Source organism: Mycotypha africana (assembly GCF_025528875.1).
Source record: "Mycotypha africana strain NRRL 2978 chromosome Unknown BDF20scaffold_2, whole genome shotgun sequence".
Lineage (NCBI taxonomy): Eukaryota > Fungi > Mucoromycota > Mucoromycetes > Mucorales > Mycotyphaceae > Mycotypha > Mycotypha africana.
Window position 1 is genome coordinate 928,677 of NW_026515726.1, and position 16,115 is coordinate 944,791.

The 16,115-nt window shown below is 37.5% G+C and overlaps 6 protein-coding genes and 1 non-coding gene across 7 annotated transcripts; 3 read left to right on the plus strand and 4 right to left on the minus strand.

Annotated features, from left to right (window-relative positions):
- Positions 1-28: 28 nt before the first annotated feature.
- BDF20DRAFT_276023 (condensin complex subunit 2/barren) lies at positions 29-3,177 on the minus strand. Its single transcript, XM_053075062.1, has 5 exons — positions 2,809-3,177; positions 2,529-2,730; positions 2,392-2,480; positions 954-2,285; positions 29-885 (listed from the first exon to the last, which is right to left on the minus strand). Exons 1-5 carry the CDS (start codon positions 3,109-3,111, stop codon positions 58-60), a joined length of 2,754 nt encoding a protein of 917 aa, XP_052938954.1. The 5' UTR covers positions 3,112-3,177; the 3' UTR covers positions 29-57.
- Positions 3,178-4,257: 1,080 nt separating this feature from the next.
- On the minus strand, positions 4,258-4,330 carry BDF20DRAFT_t37. The gene has a single exon. It is a non-coding gene; the product is annotated as a tRNA-Ala (tRNA).
- A 344-nt stretch (positions 4,331-4,674) lies between these two features.
- Positions 4,675-6,018, plus strand: BDF20DRAFT_851048 (signal peptidase I). Its single transcript, XM_053080001.1, has 5 exons — positions 4,675-4,989; positions 5,087-5,196; positions 5,272-5,421; positions 5,524-5,646; positions 5,718-6,018. The coding sequence occupies exons 1-5, from the start codon at positions 4,954-4,956 to the stop codon at positions 5,824-5,826; spliced, it is 528 nt and encodes a 175-aa protein (XP_052938955.1). The 5' UTR covers positions 4,675-4,953; the 3' UTR covers positions 5,827-6,018.
- Positions 5,978-8,299, minus strand: BDF20DRAFT_851056 (uncharacterized protein). Its single transcript, XM_053080002.1, has one exon. The coding sequence runs from the start codon at positions 8,248-8,250 to the stop codon at positions 6,082-6,084; it is 2,169 nt and encodes a 722-aa protein (XP_052938956.1). The 5' UTR covers positions 8,251-8,299; the 3' UTR covers positions 5,978-6,081.
- A 1,312-nt stretch (positions 8,300-9,611) lies between these two features.
- BDF20DRAFT_814651 (P-loop containing nucleoside triphosphate hydrolase protein) lies at positions 9,612-10,647 on the plus strand (the record flags this gene model as incomplete). The annotated part of the gene is made up of 4 exons (XM_053077000.1): positions 9,612-9,749; positions 9,869-10,029; positions 10,121-10,272; positions 10,355-10,647. 4 exons carry the CDS (start codon positions 9,612-9,614, stop codon positions 10,645-10,647), a joined length of 744 nt encoding a protein of 247 aa, XP_052938957.1.
- A 226-nt stretch (positions 10,648-10,873) lies between these two features.
- Positions 10,874-14,022, plus strand: BDF20DRAFT_832508 (SPX domain-containing protein; the record flags this gene model as incomplete). The annotated part of the gene is made up of 5 exons (XM_053078546.1): positions 10,874-10,935; positions 11,048-12,497; positions 12,588-12,926; positions 13,016-13,785; positions 13,866-14,022. 5 exons carry the CDS (start codon positions 10,874-10,876, stop codon positions 14,020-14,022), a joined length of 2,778 nt encoding a protein of 925 aa, XP_052938958.1.
- Positions 14,023-14,395: 373 nt separating this feature from the next.
- BDF20DRAFT_904623 (CRAL-TRIO domain-containing protein) lies at positions 14,396-15,966 on the minus strand (the record flags this gene model as incomplete). The annotated part of the gene is made up of 4 exons (XM_053083055.1): positions 14,396-14,871; positions 14,942-15,044; positions 15,125-15,284; positions 15,359-15,966. 4 exons carry the CDS (start codon positions 15,964-15,966, stop codon positions 14,396-14,398), a joined length of 1,347 nt encoding a protein of 448 aa, XP_052938959.1.
- Between the last annotated feature and the right edge of the window lie 149 nt (positions 15,967-16,115).

Below are 16,115 nucleotides of genomic sequence, written 5' to 3' on the forward strand. Positions count from 1 at the left end.
TTTAATTAGAAAAAAATGATAAATAAACTGGTATATTGTCATGCATGCAAGCTGATTTTAGTTCTGAGTGATCGTTATTTCATTTAGATTTTCCATCCATTCAGTGCTAGTACCGTCTCCATCGCCACCAAGCACAAAATCGTCATCATCAGCGTCACCACCGTTGCTATTCTTTTGTACGCCTTGTATACTAAGTTCCTTTTCATTGGCTAAGTGCAATAGACAGATGAAACAAAAAGGCACTGAGATATCTTTCATTGTCTTTGGCGAATAAAGCTTTTTTAGATTGTGAACAATATCAGTGAATTTCTGTACACCTTGAACTTTGTCCGTTCGAATAATTCGTTGTCGTTGTGGATGCTGCTCTGTTAGAGCGCTATCAGTGTCTTCCTTCTCACCACTGCTGGTTGTCACAGTGGTGGTAGTAAGCACTTTCCATAAGTTATCCTTCAATTTCTTTACGTCCACTCTCTTTGCTTGTCGCGCATAATTCACATACAAAGGTTTTGTTTTTTTCAAACTATGACTTGTAATCAATTCATCACCATAAAGTTTGGCACTTTCAGCATCTAATATATCGTCATCACCATTTTCGAACAAATTGAATCCTGACACTACATTAGCATCTGCTCCATGAGCAAAGGAAGTATCTTCAAAAGCGGTCAACATTGTTTGCGACATTTGTGTTCCCTCATCATCATAATTATCTGTAGGCATGTCTCCGTAGTCTATTTCATCACCATAATCCTGTCCCTGGTCAGCCCAAAAGTTGATATCAGGGTTGTTAGGGTCTCCATCCTCTGCTGGTGAGTTATTTTGTGAGGCTGATGATTGTGGGATATTGCATTTATCTGTGTCATGATTCGAGCGTTTTTTAGCTTTGTTCTAAATCAATTACATAGTTAATATATGCTACTTTCATTACCATGTAGGCATTAAAAAATAGTACTTACAGGGAAGGTTGGCTTCAATGAATATTGTAACAATAACTTGGACGAAAACTGAATATCATCTGGTAGTTGGTTATCGGCCATTTTCGCGATCATTTCTTTAGTAAGAGAAGGCTTTTTTGTCATTGGCTCGAAAGTATGTTCATCATCATCTACAGTCTCTGTACTGATTTCCATATCTTCGCCGTTAGTGTCTTTTTCAGCTTCGTCGTCGTCGTCCTTCTTCACTGCATTGAGTAGTTTATCAAACGGAATCGAAAAGTCAACAATTTTGGCTCTCTTCTTCGACTTTTCAACGGTTGCTGATGTGCCATCCGCAGTAGTTCTATCAGTGGGTGTTTTAACGGTTGAAGTAGTTACAGGTCTACGCAGCTTCCAATGCTCGGGGCCCGCCCAGTTCTTCTTTAAGGTAAAATCGAAATAGTCTAACATTTCTTTGTCTTCGCCATGTTGAATCAAAGCTGATAGAAAATCATATTCATTGGACTCAGCTACGTTGCCTTCTTTTTGTTGCTGTATTTGCTGACTATTGCCATCATTCTCATCGTCTGCATTTATATTGAAGTTAGCTTGTGTGTCAAAAGGATCAAGATTTGCATTCATATCGTCAAAGTCCATTCCGAATCCATCATCTGCTTCATCAAAATGGAACGCATCGTCGGCTATGTCAGTATAGTTATTATCAGATGGGGCAGGGTTCGCATTATTCTGCTGTAGCAAATCTTCTGCATCGTCTAGATCGTCCAAATCTGGTATTGTCATTTCATTATCATTGTCAGCAAAAAAGTTGTATCCTTTCAGAAAGGGAACAATATGAAAACTCGGTAGCGCATCAAATTTAGGTAATCTAGACTTGAGTCGTGCAATTTCAATAGGTTTAAGCCTGTCCTTATCCGATTCATTTTCTTCTTTTTGTTCCTCTTTATCCTTCTGTGTCTCCTCGACATCCAACTCCATAGCTTCCTGGTTCTTCTCCGCATTCTCATCTTCTGCTTCCATTGGGTCGTCTTTTGCTTGCTCATCAATGTCGTTATCCTCTTCCATTTTTTCTCCAGCATCTCCATTAGTTTCCATAATTTGATCCATATGAGCTACTATCGAATGTTCACCATCTAACTCATCTATATCTGCTTCTATAGTGGCGTCAGAGGCATCGAAGATGATTTTGCAATTTTGATCCAAACCTAGATGATTCAATAACAATCCTCTAGCGCCTCCTTCATCAAAATCGGCAGATGTCTTTTTAAATAAAGGATCAATGGCGAAATCTAGATCAAACTTTTTCAATGCAATTGATGAGAAGTCCTTTAATAAAGTAGCTTCAGATCGGTTGGTCTAAAAATATAAAATTACAGGTAATCAGTTTTCAAAATTGTTACAGGAAACCTAGAAAAAAAGTTGTTTTTATTGTGTAAAGGAATAGCGAAAGAAAAATACGTACTCTTTTTCTGGTTCGTCTTTCGCCTGGTTGTCTTCCATTTTCATCGTCTACATCGGCATCTACAAATAGAGCCAAGAAAATAAATATATCTTTGATTATGAAAATAATTCTTGAAAAAAAGATGAATGTAAGCTTACTTGTATTACTATCAGCTAAACCACTTAACAATTTGCCTGTTTCGTTTGCAACAGAATCGACACGCGAAGTATAAATTTTGACGCAACCATCCAAAGTACAAGAAGCTTTTTGGAAGTTGATTGAGTCGCCTTCTTTCAAAAATGTCATTTCATGAAAATAATCAATCAAAGCAAAGTTCCAAGTATTTGTAGAGTTTACTTTCTGTAATGACGTTCATAAGTATTGAGTTTTAGTTAATTTGCTACGATTCATTGTGTTAAAGAATCAGGGCCTATTTACATTATCAGTACACATCTTTATCCACTCTTCAAAATTAGAATACATCTGGGCTGGTGTCAAAGCAGGTACACTAGGCTGCATATTCATATTGACTGGTCGGTTACCAGTGGTGGGTGGGTGGTTGATGTTGTTATTAGTTCGTGAAATGGCGGGTATACTAGGTTGTACACCTAAAGTCTCATTCGACGTTAGGTGTCGCTTATTGACAGATCGAGGATCATATCGATTTGCATGAGATAAATCACTATTCGAAGTGTCCACTATAGCATTGCTGGAGCGGCGCATGTGCGGTTCTCTGACCATTAGGATTGTTTTCGAAAGAAGGGGAAAAGTAAAGGGCGACAAATGAAAAATGTCAAATGAGTCGCGGCTATTTGTACCCGATCAAAATAAAAAAAAAAAAAAAAAATAATAAAAAAAGAAATTCTGATCGTGTCTTATACACGTCAAATTTTGCTTTTTAGACAAAACACCTTGGATCCTCGAATTTCATTTTAGCATATTCAAGCATGTTCAAAGATAATCTCTTACCAAATTACCAAATTATAAATGATAACTGCTCCTCAAAGTTCCTTTTAGAATTGTGAATTTTTATATCGTAACATTATTAGCTACATTTATGAACTTCCAGATTAAGCACTTTATAGTTTCAGTATCAATTTTTCGCAGACTAACTCGTAATTCAAATCCGAAGGATGACCTTATACGTTAAGGTTCTCTGACAATTTATATATATTTGCTTGGTAAATCAACTCATCCGTTAGACTTGAATGATTCACCTTAAATGAACGTTCTGACTCAATTGCTTTTTAATCCAACCATGCTGCAATTCATTGGACGTTTAAAGCTGCTTTAACTCAACGAAGAAGGCTTCAAAGTTGAGCATATAACAGTTTGGCATATTGATGACCTTCTATGAAGACCTTCTATGATGACTAAAATATTCAGGAAAACACTTCTCATACGGTTTGGACGTTGAAAATTACTGCTATTCTCAGTTATACACAACGTACATTGGCTATTTCGGTCAAACGGAATAAACAACTTGAGAAGCACTGAAGAGAGTACCGAACAAAAAATGAACTTTTGAACAATATTATATATTTTACGATTGACACTATAGCTTTCCATTCTGTTTTTGAAATTTGGTTATTGTTTCTTACAGTCTTAATTACTTTGGCCAGCTTCTAACATTAAATTATAGTTCAACCTTTTTATGTAGCTGCAGTAAGTAAGGAAAGATCTTTACAGAATGTTTACTGTTACTATACAATTACTTCTTCAAGAATCGTCCTTATGTCAAAAACATTAGACAAAACCGTTCCTTTTTCGAAAGCAAATGTAGCTTTTGAATGCTTTGAACAGAAAACCAGAACAATCACATCACATCAAAGGTACTGAAGTCACCACATAAGCATGAGACGTTTCTAAATTGACAAAAAGGAAAAATGGAGACACCGGGGTTTGAACCCGGGGCCTTTCGCATGCAAAGCGAATGTGATAGCCACTACACCATGTCCCCTGATATTTTGATTTTAAAATTTGCTTGAATATCATGTAAAATATTCACATGCAACATGTGACTGTGCAAGACGATTCAAAAGCTGGCCGACGCGGAGGAAGGGGTTAGGGTTTTTTTCCCCTTACTTTCAAAATACATGATTTAATACACGAATTCATGTGTACTGTTTACTGTTGCAAGCATTTTAGATCATTTAACTTTCGGAACGAATAATTATAGCGACTTTCTTTTGGAACGGTTCAAGTTATTCAAAAAACTATAAGAGTTTAGGTACTTTTGCAATCATTGACCAATTAAGTGCTACAGCGTGGATGTACCTTTTCTGCAATATTGTAGAACTATGTGTCTGGCTGTTTATTTGGTAGTAATGCATTGTAGGCGCAAGAATAAATTAGATAGCAATGAAGTATCTTAAAAGAGAATTTTAAAGAGCATGTATGCTTTCGTTAAGCAGTGTATATATCTTTCTGTTCGCCAAGTGTCATCAATTTGAATGGTTATTGTTTACTTTAAATTTTTAATGCGGGTTTGTTCTCCCCTTTTTTTATCTTTTACCTCTTCAGTTTCCGCATAAATAGGCTTTTGCCCATCTTCTTTCATCATCAGAAGTTTTGTGTCTTAAAATGTTTGGGGAATTGCGTCGAATGAACATGCGACAGGTACTTACCTCTCGAATATCATAATATCGATAATCCGCTTAGTCTTGACATATTGACGCGTGAATGTACCGTCTTTTCTAATTCGATCGGACATTAGGTCGCATCGCAAGTGCTGAATATTTTAACCATCGCAGCTTCAGCACTTATGATATGGAAAGGACTATCGATTATTACGAATACAGAAAGCCCGGTTGTTGTTGTTCTGAGGTAAAAATAAATGAAAAAAGATATGTATGTAGACTTCTATAACATTATTCTTTTTAATTGTTATTTTTTCAACAGTGGAAGCATGGAGCCAGCCTTCCACCGTGGTGATTTATTATTCTTAACTCTTCCTAAAGATGCACCCATTCAAATCAATGATATTACTGTATTCAAACTGCCAGAAAGAAGCATTCCTATTGTCCATAGAGTGATAAAAATACATGAAGAGTAAGTCCTTCAGCAAGCAAAAAATACGTTACTAAATTCTCGACAATTAGAGTTACGTTAACTAAAAGCAACTTACTGCTACAATGTATTGAATGCTGTTAGTGCTAATACCGGAAAAGAATATATACTTACAAAGGGCGATCATAATAGCAGAGATGATCGTGTCTTATACAATAGAGGACAAATGTGGATTCACAGGGAGCATATCGTTGGCAAAGTCAGAGGGTAAGATATACCTGAACAATTATATACTCTTGTAAAGCTCGACCATCTCATTCGTATTTCTCTGTTATTAGTTTCTTACCCTATCTTGGTATGGTAACTATTGTTATGAATGATTACCCTTGGGTGAAATTTGCATTATTAGGCGTATTGGGCCTTTTTGTATTGATTCACAGGGAATAATCCATACATTGAAGAGATAAGCATTGTATTAAACTTCTAAACTCTTTATCGTTTTGCATACTTGTCTAAATTTTACATAAAACCATAAAACATTGCGATAGCTGTATTTAAGTTCGAAGTTACGAATCTCAGGACCTGGTTTTGGTTGTTGTTTTTTTTTTTTTCTTTCTGTTTTTGTTTTTTCTTATCAAGAAGAAAAAGCGCCAAAGATGTGGCATAGCGGTTTATTCATGTATTAAAAAAAGAAAGGAGGTTTCAAGTAAGAGTGGTAGTAGTAGTGGCAGTCGGAGCAATACCACTAATGTCATAAGTGTAGTTGAGATGATGGGGACTCGTGATGGTAGCCGCCCACGAATTCCTACATCTGTTATTCTGCTTGCCGACGCTGCTGTTAGAAGTTCTTGTAGCGATAAGTGCCGACCTAGGCCTTGCCCTTTCGTTCATATTGTGAATAGACGAAGGATAATGCTGTGATAATTGAAGAGGTTTTCTGCTATTTAAATCAACACTTTGTAATGATCTTCGAATATCCTCCAAGCAAACATTTTCATCGTGGTCATCATCATTTCTGCTACCACTGTCACTGCTGTTGAGTTCAATATATTTTTCATGCTTAGCTTCTTCTGTAGTGTTATAAGTGTAATTTACGTTCTTTCTCAAGCATTCTAACGGTTGGTGATGGTCTTTTGGAGAAGCTTGCTGCCTTTGATTAATATGCAGTGGAAGGCTATCGATAGGGATTGTAGGTGCGGTCAAAAATTGATAGTTAGATGTACTGTTACGTATAATTTTGACAGGGTGTGCTCGGAATGAGTTATGGTATTTAAGTGAATGCTTTGCAATTTCTTTCTTTATGAAGCGATTTCCTATTTTTATACTGTTATTATTGTTCACAATAGATAGATTTAACTTGAGATTGGTGGCATTAGTATCAACACTAGCAACATTAGCAGCTGTGTTAGTAGTTGATTCATCGGTTTGTACAGTATTGGCGTCTTGAAAAAAATCAATGTATCTGTCATCATTAATTTTAGCGATGAGATTACCAGCAGAAGCAGATCGGGGATAGCTCTTTCTATTGTTGCTCTTTCTACTTTCAGCTTTCAGTGATTTAATACTTGTGGAAGAAGGCGCCTGTGTAAGTACTGTTTGCTGATTTGCGTGCCGAGAAGGAATAGCTGTACTAGGCTGTACGGGTATAATGTGTCTGCGCTTTACGGATTCGCTTCGTTGACGAATGGATGGAGAGCGCTGATGAACGGCACGGTATCGTAGTGAAGATTTCCTGATACTTTGTTGTGGGACAGATGTACTTCTCTTTTGCTTTTCAACATTATGAATACTGGGCACAGGGCTACTTAGTTCTGTCATATAATCCAATTCTTCTGCTTTACGCGTCTGCAATGCTGCTAAAGATTTTACCCACTCCTCAATCCACAGCGTTTTTTCCCTTGAGAGCATTATATGTTTGTTATTGCTATGGCTACTTTCCGTTGTTGCTTCATTCATCTGGTTCTTTTGGTAAAAGCGACTTATATCACTTTTTGCAGTATAAAAGCAATCTTTTTTCCTCTCTGTTGCTATTATATTGTCCAGATCTAGAGGGAAGCTGTTTACACTTTCGTTTAAGCTCATAGAGAGCCTAGCTGTGGGTGAAAGCTGAGGATCTGATGACGTGGATGGGTGGTATTGCGGTGTTAGTGATACAGATATTGCTGGCTCTGTATGGTGATACATGTGGCGTGCAGCTTGAGCGAATCTCCACATTTTCGCCAGAACAAAGACCCATCTTTCAAAATCTCTCTGTTTGTGGGCTCTTAAATTGTAACATTTCCCGTCGTACGTACAAATGGAGAAGCATTTTAATTTAGTTTGGGATGCAGTATGTTTGTGGAGACTATTGCTAATATTACTGATGGGTAGCAATGTATGTTTAAGGCTCTTTACTCGTATAGTCGCCGTTGGTTTGATCTGGTTCGGTTTCAAAATTGATATTGAAGAAACATTGATCATTTGGACTGTCCATTTCGGCAATTGATAGTAGCTTGCCACGGGTGCTGTGCAGAGATTGTTTTTATTGTTTGCTGGAGTGGTAATTCTAGCTGATTTGTCCTTTAGTGTTGCATACAAAGGTGATGTGAGAGAGGTAGTTGATGTATTTTGACTCAAGAAACTCAAATGCTGACGTTCGTTATTGGTGGGGATTGTAACAGCTGGTGCATCTAAAAGGGTATGAGGCGGTAATTTATACTTCTTCGACGATAGGCAAGTCAAGCATAAACCGTCAAATCGAAATAGTCTCCATAACCATTTGTTCGTGTTATCGTCCTTTAGATAGAGGTAGCCTTCAAATATATGCGCTGCAATTGGCAGACTATCACTGATGGTGGCTTCAATTTTGTTACTCCCGTTAATATTTTTCATCGTTGTAAATACGTTTGCTTTTTTTCTAAATAAAAAAAAAAAAAAAGAATGTTGCAGGAAAAGAAAAAGGAAAAGGAAAGGAAGAAACTCACTCAACAAACAGCAGAGATGTGAAAAAAAGCTGATAAATCTATTCTTAGAAACGCTTAATAGCGTCGTCGTCAAGAATCTTTGCAGAGGAATGTTTTTGTTCTGCTGCAAAAGTTGCTTTGTTTTTGTGTGGAAGTCATTGCACAACTGCTAAAAGGGGAAACTTGTCTCTTATTTTTTCCCTGAACAAACGGCTCGATTTCTGCACTTCTTTCGTCTTTTTCCTTTCGGTGTGTTAACAAAAACTCAGCCTGATTTTCTAACATACCACTACTATTATTACATTCTGGAGAAATTCACGTTCATAACGTTTTATGTATGTCCAAGTTGCTGTACGCGATTGGAATTAAAAGTTGTAACCATCTTTAGGGTTGACTAGCAATGTGCTACGTGTAATGAACTGTATCTCAGCGGAAAACTCTAACGAGCAAGTGAGGAACGAGAACAGAGTCTGAAGAATTAAGTTTGGGCATTTTGTGTCAAACTGACATCAGTACTCAGTGAACGTTTTCTTGAAGATCTAAAAAGATAATAGAGAACACGTGTTATTCGAGTCTCTCGTGCTGAAAGTAGGAATGTCGTTTTCCCATCAGCGAAATGGGAAGCTGTATTCCATACAAAGGAAAATGGAGTGTCTCCAGCTTTTCGAGAAACCAGTGTCAGTCTAGCAATTGTCTAAAGTGCTGAGAAGCTCTCATGGTTAATTGCATTGATCGTCGTATCCCATTTCTTCCGTTCTAGCCTTTGCTGTACAATCGTGCATGGTTTCAAATCAATATATCGTAGTCGCTAAATATAGTAGCAAAACTATTTGGAGCTAATTCGACTTGTCCTCTATCTTCATATCAAGAATTGAATAGAAACAAGGATATTCTATTGTTTTTTAAAAAAATACATAAGAAAAAAAAGAAAGGCATTGAAGAGACTACATATTTCTTTCTTAGTTTTTTAGTAGAAAGAAGTGTGTTCTATTTTTAGAAAATTTGAGTGCTAGGATTTTTTAAACCGCGACTGGAGGAAGTTTGTCCGATACTCAAAGAGACAACACTCGGTTGAAGCAGATGTTATCTTGCTGCCTGCTATAATGCAGATCATAACTCAAAATAAAAACATAAACAAAATAAGCAGAAAAAAAAAAGAGAGTACAGTTGTACGACATTGTCAAACGATAGAGAGTCTGCTTCTTCTTCAAATAAAAAACGGGGTGTAGCACTGCAACCATAGCAGCTCCTCTTCCATCATACTATTGCTGCTCTCTTACGACGATCTATATGTTTGTCTCTAGTAACGCTTTCGATGAAAAGAATATATATGTTTGCTCAGCTTTAGGAAGTGTTGGTACAGGAAAGTCGAGTCTTCTTAATGCCATTACTGGCGAATATGTATTTGAAGTTGGCGATGGAGTAGATGTAAAGATCTATAAAGCAATCTCTCAATTGTACAACTGCCAAAATTATGTAATACGACTCGTCATTTTTCTATATAGGCTAAAACGCAAACAGTCGAGGGAAAAATAATAGAATGGAAGTTTACACCATCAAAACAATATTGTCATTTAATAGATACTCCAGGCTTCGTCGATTCAAATATAGAAGATCGCCATACAATACATGAAATTACCAAATATTTCAAGTCTCTACAATATGGGGTCAGCGCATTTTTCTTGGTCTTTAACATTAATGATATCAGGTACAAACGAAGAAAGGATGAACACGAAAGTTATATAAGTCGAGAAACTGAAAAACAAAAACAATTTTTCAATTGAATGCCTAATAACAAGGTTGGATGCTTATACCCAAAATATGCTGATTTTATTCCACGAACTGCTTGGGAAAGACTTTTGGAATTTTGTAATTATCGTATTTACTCATGTGGATGAAGACGTTAGAGATGATTTAGAGGATAACATGGATGCAGTACTCGAGGACCACGGTAAAATGTTATATCCCAGAAATAGGTCTACGTTTTAATTATTAGTAACGCCTATTTATAATTCGATCTACTGATTATTCAGACGGGTTCGTTGCTGAGATCAGAAGGATCTACAAATTACCCAAATTATTCCAGCCTTCTGTCATATTCACGTCTACTCAAAATGTAAGATCAAGTAGCTACACACGGAGATATATAGTAGAATTATACCACGCAGTTGGCATGTGCGAGGCTCGTAATAATGGAAAACGGTTCACCTGTACATGGCTCCGACAGATTCTGATGATTACTAATGAAGAGCAAAAAACAAATTTTGTTAAAGAAAGCATTAGAGAAGCTTGGTCTTCCATGTCCAATGCTTGTCAAATACAGTAACGGAAAAATCGTTGTAGCTGTATATCCGAAAAAAGTTTAGGCGTTTAAAAGTTCAATGCTCGGTTTCAAAAAATAAAAAAAAAAAAAAAAAAAATAAATCGAAAAAAAAACCCGTTTTCTTTTTCACAATAGCTGACATAAACTCTCTCTTTTTCTTACTCTTTGCAAGGGAACAACCTGTCAAGCATTAACTAAGCTTTCGAACTGACACTTTATTTTTCATACAATGAAATTCGCCCATTCACTTGTGCTAAATGCTGTACCAGAATGGCTTGATCAATATGTCGAGTAAGCGTTTGTACACACAGAAATTGACATAAATACCCATTTATGGTAAAATTATGTTTTAAAAGTTTGGGCAATAATTTGCTTACACTATATCTTTCTGCTTCAACAACAGCTATGATCGCTTAAAAAAGATACTTTATCAGGCTGAGAGGCAGAAGATGGACCAGCGAAATCTCAATGCCAAGAGCCAAATGGACAAAGTTGAATCTGGTCTGAAAAGTGAGAAAGAAGCTATCAATATACAAGCATCCTCTTCCGAAAAGCAGCCTTTCAATATTACTGTTAATGCTGAAAACGAAGAGTTTATAAAAGAATTAGATACACAATTGGACAAAGTATCCAGCTTTTTTTTGATGAAAGAAGAAGAATTTTTGAGCGATGCTGAGGATTTATTTGAAGAATTTCAAACGTTCAATATTCCTTTACCGGATGAAAGTAAACAGCCTGTAATCGAAACCATTCCCACAAAAAGTGCATTGGAAAAGCTAGACTCTGGGTTTTCAGGACGTTTCCGTTCTAGAAGAGTTTCTAGAGATTCTTATACTACTATGTCCACCTCTATCGCTGAATCGGACAATGAAGATGAGGGTCAGAATCTTACAGCAAGAGAAAGGCAGTCATCCGCCGCTAATACTTCAACTGTCAGACAAAGCGGTTCAGAAACGTTACGTAATCAAAACCAACCAAATTATATACAATTAGACGATGATGATAGCGCGTCCAAAAAATCTGTACCTACTGGTACGTCAGTGTCACCGACAACACACCCTCCCGCACGGTCGAATACAGTGAGCGTCAGTAATTTGCGCTCGCGTCGTGGCTCTGCTATAGAAAGAACGCTAAGTCAGCACGAAAATATGCCGGCTTATGCAGAAGAATTACCACCCAAACCTCCCACCCGTATTATGCAAACGGTTGGGCTAAGATTTGGGCGTAGACGAGGCTCTCATGTCTCCATGGGGCAACCTGACACTGTCAGCGAATTTAATCAATATTACAACTTTCGCGTACGATGCGCAGCAACCTATATTTCTCTAACAGAACTTAAGCAGTATGCTAGCACAAACCGAACAGCTTTTGAGAAAATTTTGAAGAAATGGGACAAAGTAATGGAATCCAATCTTCGTGAAGCTTATTTTCAGAAAGTGGTTAAAACGACAGACGCATTTACTCCCGAAAACAAAGTACGCTTAGAAAATGCTTTGGAACAAGTCCTTGGAATGTATGCCGCTGTCTTCACCATGGGTAAAAAACATAACGCTGAAATTGAATTGAAAATGCATATGCGTGATCATATCCAATTTGAGCGAACATCGGTTTGGAAAGATATGGTGGGAAAGGAACGTCAAACGCTTGATGCGCATGCAGCCATTGTCCAAAAAGGTTTTCATATACCTTATATAAATTGTTTTGTTAGTCGAAAAACGATCCAGAATATTATTGGCTTTCTCATCAGTATTATATTATATATTGTCTTGATGTGCGTCGATACTATGGGTCAGTACGAAGCGAGTAAATGTCTGGCTCTTCTGATTTTTGCTGCCCTCATGTGGGCTTTTGAAGTAAGTGCTTCCCTTTTAATTTTTATTTTTTTCGTGTCATCATGTAACAGAAAGAGATCACATTGCTAATGTTACTTATCATGGTCTTAGTGTATTCCCTTGTTTGCTACAGCTTTTCTTATTCCCCTCATGATCGTTCCAATGCATATTATAAAGGATAGCAATGGAAATGTTTTACCTGCACCTACTGCTGCAGGGTTGGTGTTCAATCAAATGTTCAATGATACTATTATGGTTCTTCTCGGTGGCTTTGCTATCGCTGCTGCTCTCAGTAAACACGGTGTTGCCAAGGCATTCGCTTCCACGATTTTAAGTAAAGCTGGCTCTAGACCGCGCTGGGTCATCTTGACAAATATGTGTCTCGCCACTTTTCTGAGTATGTGGATCAGTAATGTTGCAACTCCCGTGCTATGTTTCTCTTTGGTTGATGTAAGTTTACAAAGATAACCCTAAAAAGTCGAGACCTTACTAACCGGAAGGTTTTTTGATTTGCGACATTATTTACTCTATGTATATAGCCTATTTTGAGAACACTGAAGCCAAACTCAAAGGTTGCGCCTTGCTTGCTCATGGGTATTGCCCTTGCTAGTTGTATCGGCGGTCTTTCCTCACCCATTTCTTCTCCTCAAAATATTGTCACTATCAACTTGATGAACCCTAACCCAGGATGGGGCATTTGGTTTGGTGGTGCTTTACCATGTGCTGTCGTCTGTATTCTGACCACCTGGCTGCTGCTTCTTCTTTATTTCCGTCCTGACCGCGATACACCTCATCTCAATGTCATCAAATCCCAAGGCTTTTCCAGACCTACTTATGCTCAAGTTTGGGTCTGTATCGTGTGTGCTGCTACTATTGCTTTATGGTGTGCTGAATCTTCCATTTCTGGTTTCTTTGGTAACAATGGTGTTATTGCTGCCATTCCTTTTGTATTGCTATTTGGTACCAACATGTTGAATAAAACCGACTTGAACAACTTTTTATGGTCCGTGGTTACTCTAGCGCAAGGTGGTATGGCTCTTGGTTATGCCGTTAGAACATCTGGTCTTTTGAATGTGATCGGTCATAATATTGCTTCCAACGTGAATCATCTCTCCGCTTTATCTGTCATATTTATTTTTGGCATGCTTGTTCTGGTTTTCGCCACATTCGTCAGTCATACGGTGGCGGCTTTGGTTATTTTACCTATTGTTCAGCAAGTGGGTCAAAACTTACCTGTTCCACGACCGAACTTAATGGTTATGGTTACTGGCCTCGTATCTTCTGTTGCAATGGGTTTGCCTGTCTCTGGGTATGCATTCATTTTTTTTTTGTTAGTTTTCCCACTAAAGCGAGTTCATACTAATGTTTTTTTATTATTATTATTTGCAGTTTCCCCAATATGAATGCTATTATGCTTGAGGACCCTACTGGTAAACCTTACCTCACAATCAAAGATTTCTTACTGTGTGGTGTTCCCTCATCCATTGTAGCTGCTGTCCTGACTATCTGCTTGGGCTATGGTATCGTCAGCGGTGTCGGCTATTAGATTCGTAAACGTTGTTTCTACCTTATCATTTTCATAAACTGTATTATTCATGTGTATATTATTATTATTCCTTTGTATATATCGCTTGTATACTATAAAGTTACTTTTCTTTTGTACTTGTTAATAAAGCAACTTTCAGGAATTTTGCTTTCAAACAATTGTATAGTATATTTTACAAAGATAAAGAAATGTTATAGATGTCTATTGGAAAATATGACATGTATAGGTTTTATGTAAATATGCTAATAAACGGAGGAACCTTTTTTCTTCTCCTTAAAATCAAATATGTCTAGTCTATAATGGGGTTGAATTTAATGCAGTTTAAAGATAATTGTACATAATCTAAGCAGTAAAGCTAGTGAATGGTTCATACTTAAACCCATTCAGTGATATCTTTTTCTTGCCAGGTGCTGGTATTGTATTTGATAATAAGTCTATCATCATCAGTGATATTAATAAGTCCCTTGACATGGTAACTGGTTTCTCCTCTCAATAATTTCTCTGCCTTAATTCTTGTCAAACGATATTGCTGAGCCAATTTCAAACGATCCATAGCATCTTCAGCGCCTGAAGCACTCGACTTGGCCCATTGCTGTGTTGCTGCTTCATACTCTTTAATCATATTATGGTATGCTTGCATACGAGGATCAGCTTCGTGTGGGGATAGACAACCAGGTTCTGCCTCACGTGGTGCTTTAAGATCATCCAATGCTGGTCTACTTTCATCGCCAGTAATGATAACAGGTAAGCAATCTTTGTCGATGTGCTTTTCGAGTTCGTTTACATCCTTTGTGAAGAGAATCTTGCTGGCAACAACAGGGTCCAAGATAGGAGTAATCAAATTCCAGACTAATAGAAAAAGAAAGTTATATGAGCCCATGCACATCTGTTATACATTAAATTTGATTTGAAAACCTACTCTTAGTGAAAACCCAAGGGGCTTTATGCACACAGCAAAGGCCTAATGTTTCTGGATAATAAGCTTGGAAGCAATTGACCAAGAACTTTACAACTTCAAAATCCTGAAAGGGTCGGGAGAAAAAAAAATAATTGTCGTAAGTTGTCAGCCTTCAATATTCTATCTCTTTTCTTTCATCCCTACCATATTGGCCATAGTGAAGTTTTCAAGGTTGAAGACAAGACAGACAGTATCCATAGGATAATCGCAAACGAGACGGGATGTTTCCATGATATAAACAGTCAACAATTTCATAATTTCCAAAGGTTGAGCATCTTTGTGATGTACTTGGACGTTAATAAAACTGTACAATTAAATACGACTAAATTTTAAGTGGAAAATATATTTTCATGATCTGTCACTCTCTTAACGACATACCAAACACCACGTGCGTCCTTATCAGGACCACCTAATGTAACCATTTTGAGCGCCAATTGCTTTTTAAAAGCATCACCTAGACCTTTCTTAGCTTTTTCTAATTCCTCATACAATCCATTTTCACCGAGAGAGATGATCTCGTTGACTCTCATCGAAATACGCCAGCGTAGAGTGTTTGCCAACATATCAAAAGCCGCATTGAGATCCCACTTTCTTGCGCGCAAAAATCTCAAAACAGTGGCATCAGGATTAGTGAGGTGCACCATTCCCCAAAAGGCTTCATGTAGCTTTTTGCCTGGAATCATAGGCAGAGCTTTATCTAACGGTTGACTTGTCCAACGAGGATCTGACGTAGCACCTAAGAAATAATCTTGGGCAGGTTCTTCTTTTTTTGCAGTGAAGGAACTGAAAAAACCGCCTTTCTTCTTTGGTTGTGCATCTTCTGCGTTACGATTTGGTAATTGCACAGGTTCGCCAGATTGCTCGAAGAGAGCCAAAAGACGTGACCACATCTGCTTCAACTTTTGTGTTTGTTCCTCTGTAAGATTACCGGCATGGCCTGATCTACGATTTTCGAGGTTGAGACTTGTTGGAAATACTACTGTCATCTTTTACTGCTGCCTAAATGAAAAGAAAAATAAGGGAAAAACGAATACTTTACACTTAAAGGAGATGCGAACAGACAATTCTAGCCGCAAATTACATTTGTTTCACTGAGTTCATAAGATTATGTTTTGAGTAAGGGGAGGAAGAACAA